This window comes from Phaethon lepturus, unplaced genomic scaffold (assembly GCF_000687285.1).
Source record: "Phaethon lepturus isolate BGI_N335 unplaced genomic scaffold, ASM68728v1 scaffold48288, whole genome shotgun sequence".
In the NCBI taxonomy this organism is placed as follows: Eukaryota; Metazoa; Chordata; class Aves; order Phaethontiformes; family Phaethontidae; genus Phaethon; species Phaethon lepturus.
In genome coordinates, this window is record NW_010557907.1 from 66,895 (window position 1) to 86,153 (window position 19,259).

Sequence of the window (19,259 nt, forward strand, 5' to 3'; positions counted from 1 at the left end):
GCTACCGACTGGACAAGGTGCTGCATGGTGAAACATGGTAAAAATTAACAGCAAGTGTTTTTTTTCTGGTAGAAGGAGGACATCCCGGATACGAAAGCAAGCAAAGGCAAATATCTGCCACAGAGTGCCATTGTTTTTAAGCTAAAGGCTGCAAACAATGAGGATGTTTGCCTTGATTGTAGACAGGACTGACACAAAACACCTAGGAAATCTCTCTTGTCTTTGCCAGGCTCTCCTCTGCAGCACTAACCTGACGTGCTGTATGTGAAGCACTCAGCCCAAGGAGAGGGTCATTTTGCTGAGATGCATGTGGATAGAGACCAAAAAAGGCAAATTTTGCTGTTGAAGCTTATCCAACGGCAGCAAACTGCCTTTTTTCTTGTGTTTTCAGTTAGCGTAAAGGGACTGCTTCTTTTTCAGATCTGGGCATCATTTGCTTTATTTTCAAAAAAAATTCTGAAGCTCCAAACTGAACGCAGATTTGAATTTTTCCCTTAGCTTCTCAACAAATAACCTGACACTTTATCTCCAGTCATCATGGCTGATATCCTGGTATCGCACCAGAATATATTAAATTGCTTGGAGTTTCAGCAGGCACTTAGATGTGCAGAAGGAGGCCAAAACACTTTCTAGCTGTTTTATGCAGGGATTACCTTGCCCACCATGGAAACACAACCACCTCTGAGCTGGGAGGGGTGATTAATGTCTCTGCTTAGAACCATAGGCAGTCTGCAATTACTGAAACTGGAATTTGAATGCAGGGACTAGCGAACTTGATGGAAAAAATCCTCTTGGGCTTGCAAGTGAACATGGTGGTAGGAGCATCAGTTTTGCATCATGTCTAAAAGGTGGAGCCTGCAGCAATTCAGCACCCAACAAGCCTCATGCTGAGTACATAACTGTGTACCAGCTCCCTAGTACTGAGAAGTAACAATCTTCTTGAGTAACAGCATTGCTCCCCCAAAGCCAGGGCCAGTCTTTTAAATTTCAGAACTGCATCTGTGAAAGTGAGTGAGTTCTGATTTAGACTATTAATGACAAGATTGAAAATTATTTAAATAGACTTTTGAATGAGAAGATAAATGTCATTTGAATGTTTTCTTTTGCTGCAAGGGGACACTGCATTGAAGAAATTATAAGTAAGTGTACAGCCCCCTCTCCTGTGAGTCTCTTCAAAATAATACATCGCCAATGTTCCTGAGCATCACAGGTCATGTAACTGGCAGTCAGCACGCTGTGACAAACCCATCACTGAATTTGAACTAGGTGGAGAGGGAGTTTAAAGTTAATAGTGTTGTGAATTCTTGTTCATGAACAAAGAATAAATAGCAGAAGGACTGATTCATCAAATGGCACTGTATTAATTTTTGCAGTGTATTTTATTCAATAATAACAGCAGCAGAAGAGAACACTTTAAGCAGGATGAGAACAAGATAACAAGTCATCTGCTTGAGCCTGCAGGACAGGAGCTTCTATGCAGTGTATCTCTTGACCTGCTAGAAGACCAGCACTGCTGCAGGCTTTCCTTGGAGTCACCTCCCGTATACTCAATCGGCAGCAATCACAGTAGTTCTGACATAAAGCATACACTGTATGTGCAAGGCTTTTCACTCCATGGTAATAAGTAAAATATTAGGAGCCATCTCCCCGCCATGTTTGATATGGCCATAAAAGTGATGAGTATCTGCAGAGAGCAGAGGCATCCATCGTCTCAGCTTGACAGGGGCAAGGAGGAGCAAAACGGGCAAATAACTCCCAGACCTGCAGGGCGGGAACCGAAAGCAATGCTGGCCCGAGGCGAGGACCTGGTTGACAATATGCAGGAAGGAGGCACATGAAGACGTGCGAGTGCTGCCTGGCCTGGAGGAGGATCATGCTGCTATTCAAAAAATGTCTCTTTAAGAAGTGGCTTAGCTGTGCCTCTGGTCACCCGTGCTCCCACTGCAGCTGGAATTTAACCTTGCAGGAGCACATATCTCCCTTGTGGAGTCGCCTTGGCTCATTGTAGGACTCCAGTCCCCAGGAGGTAGCTGATTGCATTTTCAAAACACTCCTTCTTTACATATTTACACATCAAACACTGTCCAAGAAGCGGCGGGTTGCTGTGTTTTTGTTTTGTTTGATTAAATTCTTATTGAGAAAAGCTTCAAGAAAATAATGTCCTGAAGAATTTGGAGGGGAGGGAGCAAGGAGAAGGAACAATCCTAGCAAACAGCTGGTGGCTGCACATCTGAGCCAGCCAAGAAAGAGAAACGTGGGAGAAAAGAGTTATTCCAGGCTGGAGTACAAAGCTGTTTCAGAACAAAACATAAACAAAAAACCTCAAATCTATTTATGGGCAAGCAGACTGCATTTCATTTTCACCCTTGCACAAGTCATCTGCATCTATCAGGGTTCTTGCTGAGCCCTTTATGGAGCAGTCAGCGTGCTCTGACCACCACATTGTAAGTGAAGACTGTATTGAAGCATAAGTTAATTCAAAAAATGGGATGAATAACCTCCTTCATCACTTTGCCTTTCTTCTTTGTCCCAAAGTTTCTCCCCTGTGCTCCCTCAAGGCTCTTCCAGCAAATATTGCTTTGGGTTCCAGCTGCTCTACTCAATTGAAATTACATTCCCTTGTAAAGTCCTTGATCCCACAAGTTCTTGTGTTGTATCTATAAGAAACACAGGATTAAGTTCTAGAAATAGCCTCTACCATAAGCAGTAGTAATTCCCAGGCTCCTTATGAATTCCCTCTCTCCTGGGCAAGAACTGGAATAAAAGGGGTGCATGGAGAATTCATGTGTGTATTGCCATGTGCTCCTTGTTATGTCAGCAAGGTGACCAGCTGTACCTCGATTTGTTACTAGGGAGAATTAGCTCCAGAGCACTTAATGATGCATATGTTGCCCTACTCTGTAGTCAGGCCAGCTCTTCATATTTGGTTTAAAATCAAAGTCAAAGGGAGTTCTGTGCCTGACCTACTTTGGCTTGCAAGGGATGAGTTGACATCAAAGGAGTCCCCAGTGATCTTCATAGAAGTTAATAAATATGCGGTGATCCATGTGAACAGTACCCCATCACCTCAACCAGACCCAGAAATAGCCTGGAGAGGGAAATGAGCCTTCAGGATGAGTTTAATACATTTGGGCTATGCCAGTTCAGAGAAAAAGAGCTCTTGGAGTGATGGATCTCATTTAAAGCCAGTTGAAGACAGAGGGGAGACTCCTGTAGTCTGTTGTTCATGGAAGGGCCTCTGAAATCTCTAAGTTGGACACTGTTGCACTGTGGGAAACAGGTATTTCTTTGGATTATTAGTGCAACCCAACTGATGTTTAGGTTAAAGGACTGAGCCAAATACAGGAAGAAGGGCTACATAAAATGATCAAGCTTCACCTTGCCTGCATGCTTCGGTATCCTGCCAGGACTGGTTTTCCATTGTGTTTCATATCCATCTCCTGCATAGCTCCTTGGAGGAGCCATTCAGGAAAAGTCAAAATAGAAAAGCTAATTTTCCACCTCCTGGGCTAGCCAAGCAAACTAGAAACCCCAAAATAAAACACTGCCTGTCTCCATCCATCCGCTGTTCCTCCCCAAGCCCATTGCTTTGCTTTTCTCCTGGGTACGGGCAGCACTGGCTGTGGCCAGCGCTTTGGGTGGGGAGGACACTCAGCTGAGAAGAGCAAGGGCAAAGTAATACAGTGCTCCAGTCTATCCTTCAAGTCTCATTTATCAGAGACAGGCAGGAAAGAAACACCTGACTTTTTCTGGGAGATATATGAAAGAAAAGAAAAAATGTAGCAGCACAAACAGACTGTAGTGGGCCATTCCGGCACGCTAATTGTTAGCAAATTATGAAGAATTTTCTCACTGACATCATGCAAACCCTGCACACTTGCAGCTCTGCGGTCCAGCCTCCACTCAGCCTCTGTATGTTCCCAGGAGAACCCCTAATGAAAAAGTCAGATGAGCTATTTTCATTTTGTTGGAAGTAGCCAAAGCAATTTTAGGAAGAGGAGGGTGGGGGCCTGCTGCAGTTTGCCAGAAAAAATCTGAAGCATTCAACTCACGTCTTTGCAGCAGCAATCTCTCTCTGACAGCCCTTAAAAACCAGAGTAGTGGGGGGAAGTCAGAAAGCGGCAGCACATGGTTTCCATGCTGCCTCTCAGCCAAGCCTGCAGGTATATTAACTGTTGTTTTTCTCTTTTGAAAAGCAGGCAAAGGGGGCAGAGACAAAAATCCTAGAAAACTGCCTGCTCTGCTAAAAATTAACCAGTTCATCATTACATGTTTGCTTTTGAACTCTGTTTAGCCACAAAAAATAAGATGGGGAGACACAGACAAGAGAATCCCCCTTTTTTTTCCCAAAGCTTGGCTACATCGGTGTTGAATGACAGATCTGGAAAAGGTGGTACAAGACTGGAAAAGACAGCTTTCGTCCTACAAGGTGAAGGTAGATACGTCCAAAAGTGACAGTACAAGGTCAGAAGAAACAAAACCAAGCTGCACTGCCATTTTAACAACAAAATTCCCCGTAGGGTAGGGCAAGTGTCCTGTGATTTTTCTTAATGTCTGTTCATTCAGTACCCAACTGCATGGTTTCTCTTCCATTTGCCTCCACCCTGCTGGCATTCCCAGCCCATAACTGCAGCTTACAATGGAGCAGCAGGGTGTGTGCGCTAGAGATTAGACAGGCGACCGATAATCGGTGAGCCTAATTCTATTCCTGCCGTAGTATTGACTCACGGAGAGATTTTGGCCGCTCATTTCATCTTGGCATCTGCTTCCTCAGAGGTACTGTGGGGACAATGCCATGCACCCATTTCACAGCAGCCTTGTATGCAGTGCTGCGCAAAATAAAACAAAAAAGCAAACAGAACGAAACAAAGAAAACCACCCAGACAAAATCAGCTGGGGTCAAACACAATGTTCTGTTCAGCCTGAAATGAAAGTTTTGTTTTCAGGTCATTTAACTCTTTTTTTTTTCTTCCTTTCCTTTTAACAAAAAAGGAAAAAACAAAACACCAAACCACAGAAATCACTTGTAAGCCAAACACAGACAAAGTGTTTTTACTTTGGGGGAAATTTCCTCCTCTTTTTCCCATACTGCTTGACCAGTCCGAACTTGCATTAATGAGTTTCCTATCTACCTTACAGAATATTCAGCTGGTTCAACTTGCAGAGCTTATATTTCCATTAAGTGCCGTACAAACATCAGATGAAAGATGCTAAAAGTGTGAATTATTTTTCCTTTTGGGAAACAGAAAGGATAAACAGAAAACAAGTTGCCGCTCTATCAATAGTTTTAATGAAGCCCCAGGTCCATCGAGTACATAAGATTGAGCCTAAGTGCTTCACTGGACCACTCTGTTATTTTAATGATGTGCTTAATGTGAAAAGATTAAGCACAAAAGATTTTGAAAAGATTTCAAAAAGATTTTTGGAAACCCAGTTTAAATGGTAGTGGGGAAGGTACGTAAACAGCAGTTCAGTCAGGGGTCACTGAAAATAAAGCAAAGTTTCTCTAAAAAAGGCAGGGAAACTTTCTATGTGCTGTCCTCTATATTTGGCTGCTCCTTTGGGTGACAAGTGTGCAACCCCATAATAACATTTGCAAAGAATTTAGAGATAGAAGAGTCTCCAGCAAAAGGGGTGATGCCAGAGGGTTAATGTCCTAATCCTCGTATGTCTTATTTGCTCCTAATGCTACAAACTAAAGATAACACCAGAAAGTAAGGTGAGATTTACATAACGCTGATCAATTGGAAATGTACAGTAAGCAGAACTGCTTTTTGATCGCATTTCACAGTGCAGCAGCAGCAAAGTCTTTAGTTATTCAGGTCAGCTCTCACACCAGCAATTGCACCTCTGCAGAGCGGGCTGGGGATACAATCACACTTTAAGCCAGAGAGGACAAAACCCCATTTATTTCGATACATTTTGAGCCATTTGAACATTGTGCATTCCAAATGTAGGAAGAGATGGGAAAGCTTTTAAGGTTTGTTTGGCTTTCGCTTGAGAAAACTCAGCCCTGGGGAGGGCAACAGCAAAGGGATGAGAGGCGGAGGCTGAAAGTAAGCAGGCAGGTCTCGGTGTGGGGGGCGGTGGGAAGCAAGGAGTGGGGTAGCAAAGGATACTTCAGGTCGGGAATGGAGTGTATTTAAAGATCTCCTCTTGCAGTTCAGCACTGCTGTAGCAGGCAGGACTGCTGGTTGGGGACAAGGCTCTGCAGGAAGGCGCTCGGTGAGCCCAAGGTTAGGATAGCAGAGGGTGCTGTAGGTCAGGCTCTTGGCACAGTCGCAGAGCTTCAAGGAGGAAGGAGAACTCTGCGCTGCACTTGCTGGAGGAGGCAAGGTGCACTGCAGGGTCTGTGCCGACGCCACTCGCTTGTTCACTCAACTTTTGTACCGCCATTAGTTCGATGCCTGCTAAAGCTCTCCATTCCCAACAGCTTTTGGGTTTTTTTATGCTTAAAAACCAGCAATAAACATGCAGATGTGTGTGTGTTGATGAAATCCACACTTTAGATGCATAATTTTAGGTGCAACCAGAAATACACTTGGATTTTGTCAGTGCTTCCAAATGGATTCGTACCCCAAGCCTTACCTCGCACCTAAACGTGAGCAAAGATAAACAACAGTTTGTGCATAATCCACCATGCTGCTTAGTAAGCGAACGTGAAAAAGAAAGCAAAGCACTGTTTGGAGGAGAGAGTGAGTTATCTGAGAAATACACTACTAAGTGTACCTACGATAATCCCTGGCTTTAGGGTAAAAACTCCTCATCACACCGGTGTGGAGAGCCTTTATGCAGGTGAGACTGCTGCAGATGCCAGCCCTCTGAGCCAACTATCCAGTCATGGTCTGAGCAGATCTAAGAGGCCAGTACCCACCACAGAAGCCAGTTAACTTGTTTCCATCACTGATGGAGGCAACTTCTGGAAATAGGATTTGGCCCAGCAGCGAGCAAAGTGAACAGAAAAGCTTCGGTTGCCTTCAGCGGGGACGGTAAGAGGTAAAGTGGCCATGACAGCATGCAGAGGTTTGGAAAGTTTTCAGCCCATGACATATCCCCCTTATGAGTCCTCCGCATTCCGCATCACAAACTGGCAGCACGCTGGGCCCGCTGTAACACCCTTACAACACACAAAGGTGGCACATTCAAAGTTGTGGAAGGGCCTCGTCCCCGCTGCAGTAGCAGTGCAGTAAGACTTGTTTGCAGAATGACACCTACCACTGTTGCAACCTTTGCAGGGAAAAAGAGAGACACTTACAAAAATTGCTTCAATTTCTGAGTGTCGTGCCCATAATTAGCTACGACCCCACACTAACTGTGTTATAAGGCACTGTGAAAGAAATGATGGGGAGGCCTTTTTAGCCAGCCCCTCAAGTTTTAAGAAAATAATTGCTTAAGCCTCATAAATAATAATTATTTCAATTGATGAATCATTTTGACTCATTTTAGGTCTCAAGAAATATTTAATAGTGCCATGCAGTAAAGTAATTGTGGAATTAAGAATTCATTTGTCACTCATGTATGTTCTTACTTGAATTAGATCAAGTTAAAATTATTATTTCTTTTTTAGAAAGATAATTTAAATGATAGTCAACGTGTTCATCATTTCACCAAGAGTATGGAAAAATCTCTTAATACTAAAACATTGTAATCAAACCTTGTTCCCCCATACTCTTTCACACGTACAAAACCACACAAACATACTGTCTCCCTCCCCAAGTGCGTAAAGCTTTATTCTTACAGCCCAGGAAACATAACACTAGAGTAACCTTTCACATAACACTTGAGTAACCTTTCACACTGAACTTAGAGTCTCTTTCTCCAAGTGAAAATCACGCTTTGAGGTCAGTCCAGACATGCCAAACACAGGATCTGAGACTGAAAAGAAAAATGTCTGAGATAATGAAAAATGTGCTTCTCTCTCCAGAGAGTTTTACAAAATTATTTTTATGATCAGAAATAATTTACTGATGAGAAATGAGATGCCAGTTACAAGGAAATTCAACATTAGTCCCAATAATTTGTCCTGTGAATTGCTCACAAATCTCAAAGCACTTGATCAGCGATACGCTGCATAACCCAGAGTGATGTGGTGCAGGAAAGCCTGTGTCCATGTTACAGGTGAGGATGTGAGTTTGAGAGACCCTAACCACAGCCTGAAGTCCTCTCCCATCTGCTTCCTTCTTCATCTTCTCCTTCACGAGCAGACAATTCCTCTCCCTCTCTGAAGGGACGACAGAGGGAGGAGTGGATTTTTGGAGCCTGATAAAACATCATCTGCCGAGGAAACAAGACTCAACCAAAGGGGATCAAAAAAGCAAAAGGCAATACAAGAGCAAAACCAAACAAGGCCCATCGTTTGGGTTTTTCAAGTGAAATGTTAATCAGGACCTAATGAAGGTTCTTTAAAGCAGCTAATAGTTTACTATAGCATGGGAGTTCGGGTATGGCTGAACCAGCTACAGTCAATATTCCTTTCATGTGGTGGAGAAGGAAACACTGATGTATTTTCAGGCAGTGATGAGGTCGGAAGATCTTTCAGAGTCTGACCTGGCAGCCATGAGAAATGGAAAGCGAGGATCCCACCGAGACATGGGATCAGCCTGGTCAGTCCTCTCGTAAGAGTAGAGGGCTGGAAAAGAAAAAAAGAGGGAAAGGGCTCAAGATTGATGAGGTGGGCAGTAGCTCATATTTACATATCTGGGGCCTCCTTGACAGCAGAAAAAATAAGTTAACCCGAAAAATAGAAATCTAATCTACATTCACTTCCCAACTTGTCAAAAGCCCTCAGTGTAAAGCAGCCACACTTGGCTGCACAGAGGTGTTCCACAGAGGGACCCCGACCAATAAATCTGTTTGATTTCCTGTTATGAGAAGCAGACAAAGAGATATGGCTAGGGATGGGCAGAGCTGTCTGCATAAGGGAAGAGCTGTGCTTTCACCCCAAACTCAAACCCACCCTCTCCGAGGTTAGCAAAAGTTCAGTACACTTTGGGGATTTTTTAGCTTTCTTTCTCATTTTCGCATGTTCCCGTGGGAGCTGGAAGTAGATGGGACAAAGCATTTCTTTCCTGCTGGCAACAAGCAGCCCTGAAAGTGTCACACAAAAGTTTGTTCTTGTGAGTTTTCCACTCTGAGAGTGTGATCTTGCAACCCCTCCAGATGCGAATAATGCAGCGACATTTTTAATGGTTTTGCTATTGGTGAGAATTTCTTGGCATTACTCTACAAGTGTTTTCTCCCCACCACTTCTTCCCTTGCTTTCTTCACCCCTTCATCCAGTGCATGTTACACATAAACAGAATAGGACAGCAAGGTTTTCAGATCAGAAAGACTTTTTCTCCAAAACCCTGGGGAGAACCTGCACAATGGTAAATAACATTGCAGAGCTGTTTGATAAGGATCCTCTCAGGAGGTGACATCAGAAGTCAAATGTTATTTTGCCCACAGTACTTACACTAACAGCCTGACCCTGCAGTCCCTGACCAACAGATGTTTCATGGCATAAATTTTCCAGAAGTATAGCAAGTCTAAGACAACGTTTGAAAGCAATTAGGATGAATGCGGTAGCATTTCAGTGCATTTTCTGAAACCCCACAACTAATACCCATGTTCCTGCGGATGTGTACTTTCAGTATTGCAGGATTGCTACAACTTCAGCAATCCTCACTAAATTGTCTCTCCGTGATGACAGAGAAAGGTTTCAAAACCTTTGATGGAAACGAGATTATGACTATGGATGTAAATTTGCTTTTTTGAGTTTATTATGTTGGTGGTGTGTTGTTTTTTTTTCTTTAGAGAGACCCAAAATCTATGAAAAGGAAACTGATTTTGATAAGATTGAGCGTGTGGAATTAAGAAGTAAACACAAAATCCAGTGCACCGTAAGCGGGAATCCTGACCCGAAGATCGAGTGGAAATGGCAGCCCTGCAGCCTCACAGACACACTGTAAGTGGACATTCCTACAGGTGAACATGTTGCAAAATGGTTTGGTAGTTTCAGATCAGTTTTTCTTTCCAGTACATCTTATTTATCTTAGTTAAAAATCACAAGCAGTGATTCCCCACCTGAAGATCTCAAGGGTTATGAAACCAGCAGACATCTAGCTGTGTATGATCTTCTTGGAGTTACAAACACCTTCTATATTATCAGAATTCTGCCAAGTAAGTTTAAAGTGATGAAAGATCAGGCTTGAATTTTCTTTAACTTGACCAGCAATGCCCCTCTGACTTACCAGGATCTTTCCTTACACCTCTTGGATGCAGCCTGCATGGTTGACAAAGAAAAAAGAGACAGGTGCTTTCTGTGTAGAGGTAACATACTTTTTTCCCCTCTAAGAGCTATTGTCAGACAAACCTGCTAAAGCCTCTGCTTCCTTTAGTTGCCATATGGAATTTATGCCACTTCCTAAGAGCTGTCTTCACTAGTGCACACTGAGCAAGGGCTCTTACAGCAGCATCTGCGTTGCAGAAGCTGGAAGAGGTAACCAGGCCTTCACACCTTACTGAGGACCCTTCTTTGCTAAAGTCTGGAGGCAGCCTGAGGTGTGAGGACACAAAAACAAGTCACTGGGTCGAAACTGTCAGAGAGGAATGAGGCGAGTTAAAACACAAGATGCCTTTTGAGATTTGCCTTCTACAAGTAGACATTTTCTTTGCTCCTGCTGTTATATGAGCAGAGGGATCTATAGAGAGAGGTCTTGGCTAAGGTCTGAATACTTCCCCTGGTAGCCCGGGGGACGTACAGTAGCCATGTATAACATTTCTGACTGCACTTTAACTCTTCCCTTCGGTGAGAAGGCTGAAGTCAGGTTTTCCATCCTTAAAACAATGAAGGCAGGTCTAGGAAGCAAGAGAGCAAATTGGTGGATAGTTCCTTATCCTCTCACCATTTCAAAGCTTTTCCAAATGCTGTGAATGGCAAGTCATGAGACAGGGAAAAATCACAGAGAATCTCCTTTCCCAGGTTCTTTACTGCAGCAGTTGCAGGGATGTTGGGTGATCTAGTCTCAAGCTGGGTCTAAAAAGTGACCTAGTGTCCCTCCACAAGGGAAGTAGCCCATTACCTCATTTAGGTAGTTACACTGCTCCTGCAGAAACAAACTGGCAGAGGTTTGTAGTCTGAGGTAGGGCTGTTGGCGTCGCAGGTCAGCAGAAGGCATACAAGCTGCTGCTTCAGAGGTGTTCAGCAAGAGCAGAATGAAAACATCATGAGGAAACAGGGTATGCATTCTGTAGGAAAGCCACAGAGATGACCTGAAATCTTTTCCAGACCTTTCTGTCTAGGGAGAGGGAATTGGTCATGAAGGCCGAATTAAGACAGATTCGAACCAGTGACCTGGTGGCAAAAGACCTCGTATAACCCTTGTTCCAGCTCTCTGACTCTCTGATCTTATCAATTTAAATACAATTGCAGTGTGGTGTCTACCTCTTCTGGCCTCCGGGGCAGCCTTATCTTTTTCCAGCAGAAGCTGTAGGAGGATTCCTGTGGGAAATGACACAGACCCCATTTCCTTCTGTTGTCTCACTTCCTCTCTCTCTCTCTTTCTCTCCCCCTCCTCACTAGCGTACTTTGAATCCCAAAACACTATCGTTGTTCCTTATAGCTGTGATGTGATTGCTTCCTTTGAGTTTTTTCCCTTCATCCTCAAGACAGAATTGTGCCTTGCAGGAAATCACTCAAGACATCTTCTAATTAGGCTCTTTTGAGACCTATAAACCCTCCCTTGACCCAGGGTGTTACCCATGTGTCTTGTGCAGATTTGGCAAAGGCATGGCTGATTTATGGATTAGTTTTCTGCAGCATTGGCCCTTGGTCATCACCTATAGAAGTCCATATTCATTTTACCTCTTGTAATCCTAATCTGCTACGGTGGGCTCAGAGGCAGCTGGGACCAGCCATGGGAAGTGCCGTGCCTGAGCAGTAAGGACGTTTTCCTGTCGTGCGTTGTGTGCAAGGTGCAATTGCAGCTAGTTGTGGTACGGAACTGACTTCACTAACTTGCCGTCATGGAGCCGTAGTTCATAACACTCAGCCATGCTGGACTGGAGCTGAACTGGCAACTTTAAAATGAAAGGCTGCCTCGCGTTGCACAGCTGGCAGCACCCTCAGCCAGGATGCATGGAGCTCTAGCCTTGCTGGAGCCTTTTATGCTCCTAAGTGTGAGAAGGCTTGTGTCTCTGCTCATTTATTCCAAGGGTTGTAGTTAAAGAAGACCGAAAAACCTTTTGCTTTGGACGGTGCAGATACACCTTTCACATGATGTGCTACAGACACTGCTCTTTGCCCGTAATTCAAAACTGAAGATTGATAACTGACTGAGATGTCGTTATCTTCTGGGGAGTATGCAATATTAAAAGAGCCTTCTGCTATTGTTATCCCAGTATTTATCCATTCTACTCCCTCAGCCTGTACTTCATGTGGGAGACCTTAGCAGACAGACAGACACACTCAGCAACATTCACCTCTCCACCATTTTAAATGACTGGCATCTTGAATTTTGAAATGCACTGCAAGTGCTTAAAGAGCACTTAAAAAGCCACAGCTTCACTGAGTTGGAGTATAACTCATATTAGCCAGGTTCAACTCACATGATTTAATTAGCTGTCCAGTATTTTCTATTTTCAATCTTCAGAAAGTTTGGGGGGTTTCCTTGCTGGTCATATACTGATCTTTGTCTACCTCTATCAAGGTGTTTCATAAATAATTGTGAAATGTTGCAATGAAGGAATACAGTAGTTTCACGAAGAGGTAACAACCTCCAGTAGCAATAGCTTTTAGGAGTTTTTAAGACCTAAGACTATTGTCTAAGAATGACATTCTCTGTCTTTAATAATGCCTCCCTGGGTTATCTGCAGTCAGTCGGGTTCTTTAACACCACCTTTGTTTTTCTACCTCCAGATGCAACCCCGATGGGCAAAAAACTGTAGTTCAGGAAAACATGTTCATAGGCAACAAGATCAGAAGCATTGAAAACATAACCATGAAGCATGGGGATAAAAGAAAGGTATGTGTCTGATGAAAATCTGAGTAATGATGTCATGAAATAGCAGTGGGCTTTATGGAGGGGACGCTGCCCTCACCCGGAGCTCTCTCCCCGCAGTTCCCAAGCTGCTGCCGGTTGTTAGCATGCTTTAAATTCCACAGCCCTGGGATCATTTTCAGATCTCCGCTGTTTATAAATGCCAGGATTCTGACAATGATGTCACATACCCTGTTTAAAACTCTCCAAAGACTTTTGGGTCAAAAAACTCTCTGTGTCCCTCAGCCTTGAGAAAGTGTAAGACCAGTTCAGTGCAAGAGGGGTCCTGTGAAGCACGCACAACTGATAAGGACTCTGAGTTCATTAAAATGCCTAGCACTTAGAGAGCTGTCCAACCTTGCCTCCTCTCCCAGTAGCAGGAGTTAAACAGCTGTGTAATTTAAGAGGCCTACGGTGGCCAGAGATAGCCTGGTTTTCAGAGTGTGTAAGTGCCTGCAGGACCTGCCTGTTTCAGTTGGAGTTGTCAATGTTTCTTTACCCATTTGGGTTGCCAACTCCAAGCCAATGAAGGTGGGAAGACCTCTTTCCTTCTACTCTTCCCTGTCTGCTTCCCCTTCCAAACAGCACCGGGAGCACACTTCCTGCATGACCTGCAAAGATCCCAGCCATGAATTATCTGCTAAATGCCTCCCGGGTACCTGTGATGATACTGTGTGATATTCTTGACACACGTCCACGCTAAGCCTTGAGAAATTGCTGCAGCTGTTCTGCTCTAGATTCACAGGCTTCTGGCTATGCCTTGGAGAAGATGCTGTGGTCTGGCTCAGACAGATGTTTTACCCCTGTTGGACTTACAGAGGTTTGTGGCTTTAGGAGTGGTTTTGCAGCTACAGGTTTCAAGGTGGATGCTTCAGATAGTTTAGTGCCTAATCCTGCAAGGTGCTGAATGCTGCAGTTCATATCCTGGTATACCTTTAAGCACATGATAATTATTGGGCTACTCCCATGCTTAAAGTTAAGCACAAAGCTATAGTGCTCTTCTGGATTGGGTCCAGACTAAATCAGCATCTGGCAGGATCAGTGGCTTAGGCATCTGCTCTTTCTCATGGAGACTTCCCAGCTCTAAACATAATCTAAAACAGAGCTCTGAAAACATGGAGGTTGGGCTGGGAAGGAGAAAATCAGTGTTCTCATTTCATTCCTGAGTTTTCCCCTTGCTGGAAGATATTTATAAATTAGATTTATTTAGATGGCATAGTGCCCCTTAAGCTCTGGTTTTAATGTACTCTCTAAGAATTTTGGATCTTAGGTAAAAGCAACTACCTACAAAGTGCTAACTACTTGTAAAAAATGGAGGTTGGTGACATGTACCTACAAAGTTTCTTCCTTTTCTAAGACTTTCTGGTTGCTATATGGACTGACAAGACTTTTATGGCTCTCACGGCTACTGTTCCCCTCCATATATACAGTCTGTCTAAATATATGGTCTGGTGTCCAAGAGCTTAGTTGATACCTGATGATCAGTCTTAAAGTTATGTTAGTCCCCACATAAAAGTGAAGAATGCTGGGACAGTGAGATACCTCGACAACACAAAATTAGAAACATTTTTCTTTGGTTTATGCATATGTACACCACTCCCATTGCTTCTTTTAAGAAGTTTGCTGAGGCAAATATGCAGCTGGGTGAAATTTTAGTTTGCTAGTGGACTTAAGATGGGATTTGGCTGCAGTCTCTGATTGAGGTGTTTTAGGAGTGCCACAGAGCTCCTGGATCCAGTGGCGCACTCCAAACACATCCTCAGTCTATGTTGGTGCATGATTAGGGACTTCCCAGCTTTCACTCAATTTCCCTAGAAAGAAAAGGTGCAGCAATCTCCAAGTACAGCAGCCAGAGGAGAAATAGTGCTCCACTCCCAGAGAGGACACCACGGCACCTACCCACAGGTCAGTCCTGACGTCACCACGTGCCTGAGTTTCCTGCCTGTAAAACATGGTGGACACTAGAGTGCTAGGAGAAGGGAGGCACAACGGCTTGGTGGAAATGAGGACCACGAGGGAACTTCAGTACAAGGACCCCACGCAGTCCTCAGAAGGACTCCTCTTGTTCCCAAGAGCTTTGCTGCTGCTCACCCCTTGAGTACCACCAAGGCTGCTCCTTGCTCTGCCTTGCCCAGCCATCTCTGCTCTTTCTATAGACTCCAGACATCCCCAAGTGTTCATTTTTTAGACATGTTCAAGAGCTCAGCCTACAACCCTTTAAGCTTTTACATATTTCATTATTAAAGTTTCATAAGAATACTTCTTTACAAGTTACATAATTTTACAATTTATAGTATATTCATTATTTTCATCTCCTGCTGATCCACTGCTTGAAAACACATTCTGAGGTGTTTCCTAATGATTTTTATGTCCTCATTAAGATTTATTCAAATTAATAAAACTAGATTTTATGAATCTCAGGTTTCAGCACTTTGTCTCCCTGCTTACATTAGCAGACAATTCCTCTACTTCCCCCTTTCTGAAGTCCAAGGCTATCTGTGTTAAGTGGAGTCTTTAGATAATAGAATATAATTCAAAAAAAGACACTGATGAAAACTCATAGCCTTCAAACTTTTCCTTGTGTTTTATCAGTCGTTATTCCCACCAGAAATGGAATAGACAGGAAACAGCCCAATCCATTCCCACCATGTCCTAGCAAGTAATTCATCTGCATTGACTAGCCAGATGAAATAATAAAGATGTTGGAGTCTGAGTGTGGCTTTTATTGACTGTGTTATAAAGCTGGGATTAGCTGAGAATGGTTATTTTTCCTGTGTGATTTGAGCCTATCCAGTGATAGCTGGAGTCTCAGAGCAGAAGGTGGAAGTTACCTAGTCCCTAAGATTTCTCAGCATCCCTAGAATTCACCCTCGAAGAACTGTAGCAACACATGCTGGTTCAGAAACATATGAAAAAATGCATTAACTTTTTAGAGCTACTAAGAATACAGGAACAAACCTCCAGAAATTACCAGATCCACAATCTTGCTCAAAAGCTAGCTTGCGGGGCAGCAAGCAAGGATTTTTCCAGCAGATCACTGATGCTTGATGTGATCTTTGATCACATCAAGATCTTTAGACACCTATTTGACAAAAGTGGTATTTAAAATTGAGGTCTTTTGTCATCTTCATCCTAATGACTATTTCATTATTATTATTCCACAGACAAAGAAGTGATTTTCACTCCCTCTTGTCTTCTAAAGGCTGAGTCTCATTCCTAACGAAAAGCATGTGGTTATTGTTAACATTACATACTTTACTGAAGTTTTACTCAAATAGTGGTTGAGGCAATTGCATCGTGCTAGTTTAATTTTCCTGGTGGTTTGGGGTCAATATTGAACTTTTCACTTTGTGATTTAAATTACTGTGTAGCTACCCCTGAAGACTGCTTTTAGCATGAATTGCCTGAATATACTCTTCAAGTTTTAAGGAGCTAGGTTGCTGTTCAGTTTTCTTTCCTATTAGTAAACTGAACATACTGGTCTGAAATTGGGAGAACAGTATGTAGCAGAACAGAATAGCAAGATCCTTACATAATCCAGTCCTCATTGGCGGTGGGGGGGGGCGGTGTTCATCCCTTTTCTGCCTTTCCTCTATATGTGAGAGAGTGGCCTGGCCACGTGGATGTTTCTGCAACGAAATTCATACATCACTCTTGCTGGTGAAATTCATAACTGCTCAAGAAAATTGACCCCAAAATGCCAGATTTAAACTTCCTGAAGGAGCAAAAAGACTACGTTAGAGTAGTGGGATGTGTTTGGTGAAAAGTATGCGAGCAACTCAGTAGGGCTGTTTAAGTCTGTCACCCTGCGTGGGTGCCCATTTCAGCGAGCTCCCACAAGCCTTGTCATGCTGGTCTCTGGTGGCAGGGGAAGGTGAACAGCCATGCGTCTGGGTTTTTGAACAAAGCATCCACTTTCTGGGAGACTAGTCCAGGTGTTTCAGGCACTACCAAGGCACAGGAGCACATGGACTACTAGGCAGGTCTTCTTGAGAGAGCCTGGCTAGCAGCAGGGACATAAGAAATGGCCCTCTTGTCTTCCCTGCCCTCTTAAATCCCTTAGCTGCAATCATTGGGTGCGAGGAAGAAGCACGGGGGTGGTAATTGCTCATGACTAGCCAGCACCTACCCACCTGCCCCAGGGCCAGAGAGTGATCCGTCCATGCGACCTAGAAATGTATATCAGTTCCTCCAGAGGCACCTCAAACCTTCAGTTTTCCCCAGTTTCCTGCCCTGCACAGCACCTTTCCTGATCACATGGTACTACCGTCAGCTCTGCCGTACTCTGTGAGGAAGGCAATGATTGTTCTCATTTTACAGGGAGAGAAATGCCCACTGCCAGAGGTGAGAGCACACCCTCGAAGCTCTCAGTCAACTCACAGACTTCTCTCATCATGCTTGTCTTTAGCATGTTTTGAATGAATGAACTAAGATGGATCAGAATTGACAGGCTATAAAAATAAGTGTTATTCTGTGCCATTCAAGTAGATGGATTGGGAGCTAGCTGAATATTTTCTTTGCGGGGTCTCTGGTGAAGTTCCTATAATTTCATCTCCCTCTAGCCACTTCCACCCCAGCTCTGCCAGAGTTAGACAGCTGAGACGTTTTCCACCCACTTTTTCTACTCCTCATCCTTGCCCACATAGAGCTAACGAAGTGAAAGAGAGAAGAATTGTTAACTAAAGCTATTGGAGGGAGGGATTAGACAAAGGAAAGAGAAAGCAACGAATAACAAGATATATTAATTCATGCTGGCTCCAGCTTAAAAAAGGTCTTGCTGCTCTGTCCTTACTACAAGATGTCTTAAAACACTCATGTTATATGGCTGTGGAATGTTATTTGGCTGCTTCTAAAATAGCTTGTCTTTATCAGTTCGGGAACGTTACAGTGCAAGACATATGGACTTTATTGAACCATTCCATTATGAGTTTTCCCAGCAGCAATGTCTATTTACTTGCCATAGCTGTTCTTCAGAGATCAGTCATTTTATTTCTTTTCTTATTGAGTTTTAAACTTAGTTTATTCTTTTATAGCAATTATTTATTAGCTAATAATCCCTTCTTTCGGCTCACAGTATTGGGTGGCCTTTAGGTTAAGTAATAGGAAATGGAGCCCTTTACTTCCAAATTCAACACAGGCAATCAAAACTGATCCGATGTTTGGTGTTTGGTATGCAGTGAACTCACAGGATCTCAGTCCAGCTCCCACTAGGAAGATGTCTAGACATTACATGCCAATAATTTGTTATTAATTACCGTTGGTTGCAGCGCAGTCTGCACAGAAGCTAGGGACTGAACAGCCGCATAGTTTGTGCTACCACTTGTGGCTGGGGTACACTGGCAAGGGTTAACGTGTCATTTAGTCCAAACTGCTCTTGACAAGGACCTTGAGTGGAAGGTAAACTAAAAAGTGCAAACTTCCAGGCTGTAAATAGTCCCTGAATCCTAATTTCACTGAAGAGACACAATGTTTCAAGGCAATTGCAGGTTTCACATCAGCATCATTATTTAGGCTTAGCAGAAAGTGCTGTGCTCTGTCTGGGAGCAGGGTTTTCTCAGTAGAAAGCATGAGCAACAGCTCTGATGTGAGCCCTGCTTTGAGTAAGAGGTCAGACAGGAGACCACCGGTGGTCCCGTGCAGCTAAGGTCTTTCTGTGATTTCACGAGTCTAGATGTGGCAAATGCCAACACGTCTCAAACTTTTCTATCCTGGCTCTGATTCCAGGAATGGAAAATCCTTTGCCAGGTGCATGGCCTGAGCACGCAAAGTAGATTATCCCCTCAGAATTTTTTTCCACTCTGTGCTAAACGCTGGGTCCCCAAATGCTGGGACTGTGCCACTCCACCGAGAGAGAAGTCTGCTAACAGTTTTCACTGTTAATAATGGGAAAAGACGTTTGGTTGCTGGAGTTCAAGCCATGTTCTCATTCAACTTCTTTTTGCAGACTTTTTGCATTGAAAGTATAGGGATGGCATTTAGAAAAACAAAACCCTTATCCCTACCTGCCACTACGACCAAGTACAGACTAATTTCAAATTTTCAAGTTTGTTCAACTTGGGTTGCCTACACAACAGGTGATGAACAACTGCCAGAACATCAGCGTTGTGAATACTATGGGGTTTAGCATCTGGGTTAATAGGGGCTACTTTTCAATGGGATATCCTTGATTTCAGTGGGATGTCCTTGATCTACAGATACTTCACTGCTGGCTTCCTAAATGTTCCTTTCAGGCTCTTTTTG

At 43.6% G+C, this 19,259-nt stretch overlaps 1 protein-coding gene across 1 annotated transcript in view; it reads left to right on the plus strand.

The window, feature by feature from the left end:
- Window positions 1-19,259, plus strand: part of LOC104625292 (vascular endothelial growth factor receptor kdr-like) — a 125,047-nt gene that overhangs the window by 58,295 nt on the left and 47,493 nt on the right. Inside the window, exons 11-12 of the mRNA XM_010292881.1 lie at window positions 9,796-9,946; window positions 12,899-13,004. Of these exons, the coding sequence (XP_010291183.1) occupies window positions 9,796-9,946; window positions 12,899-13,004 (257 nt within the window). The remainder of the gene's footprint in view (window positions 1-9,795; window positions 9,947-12,898; window positions 13,005-19,259) is intronic.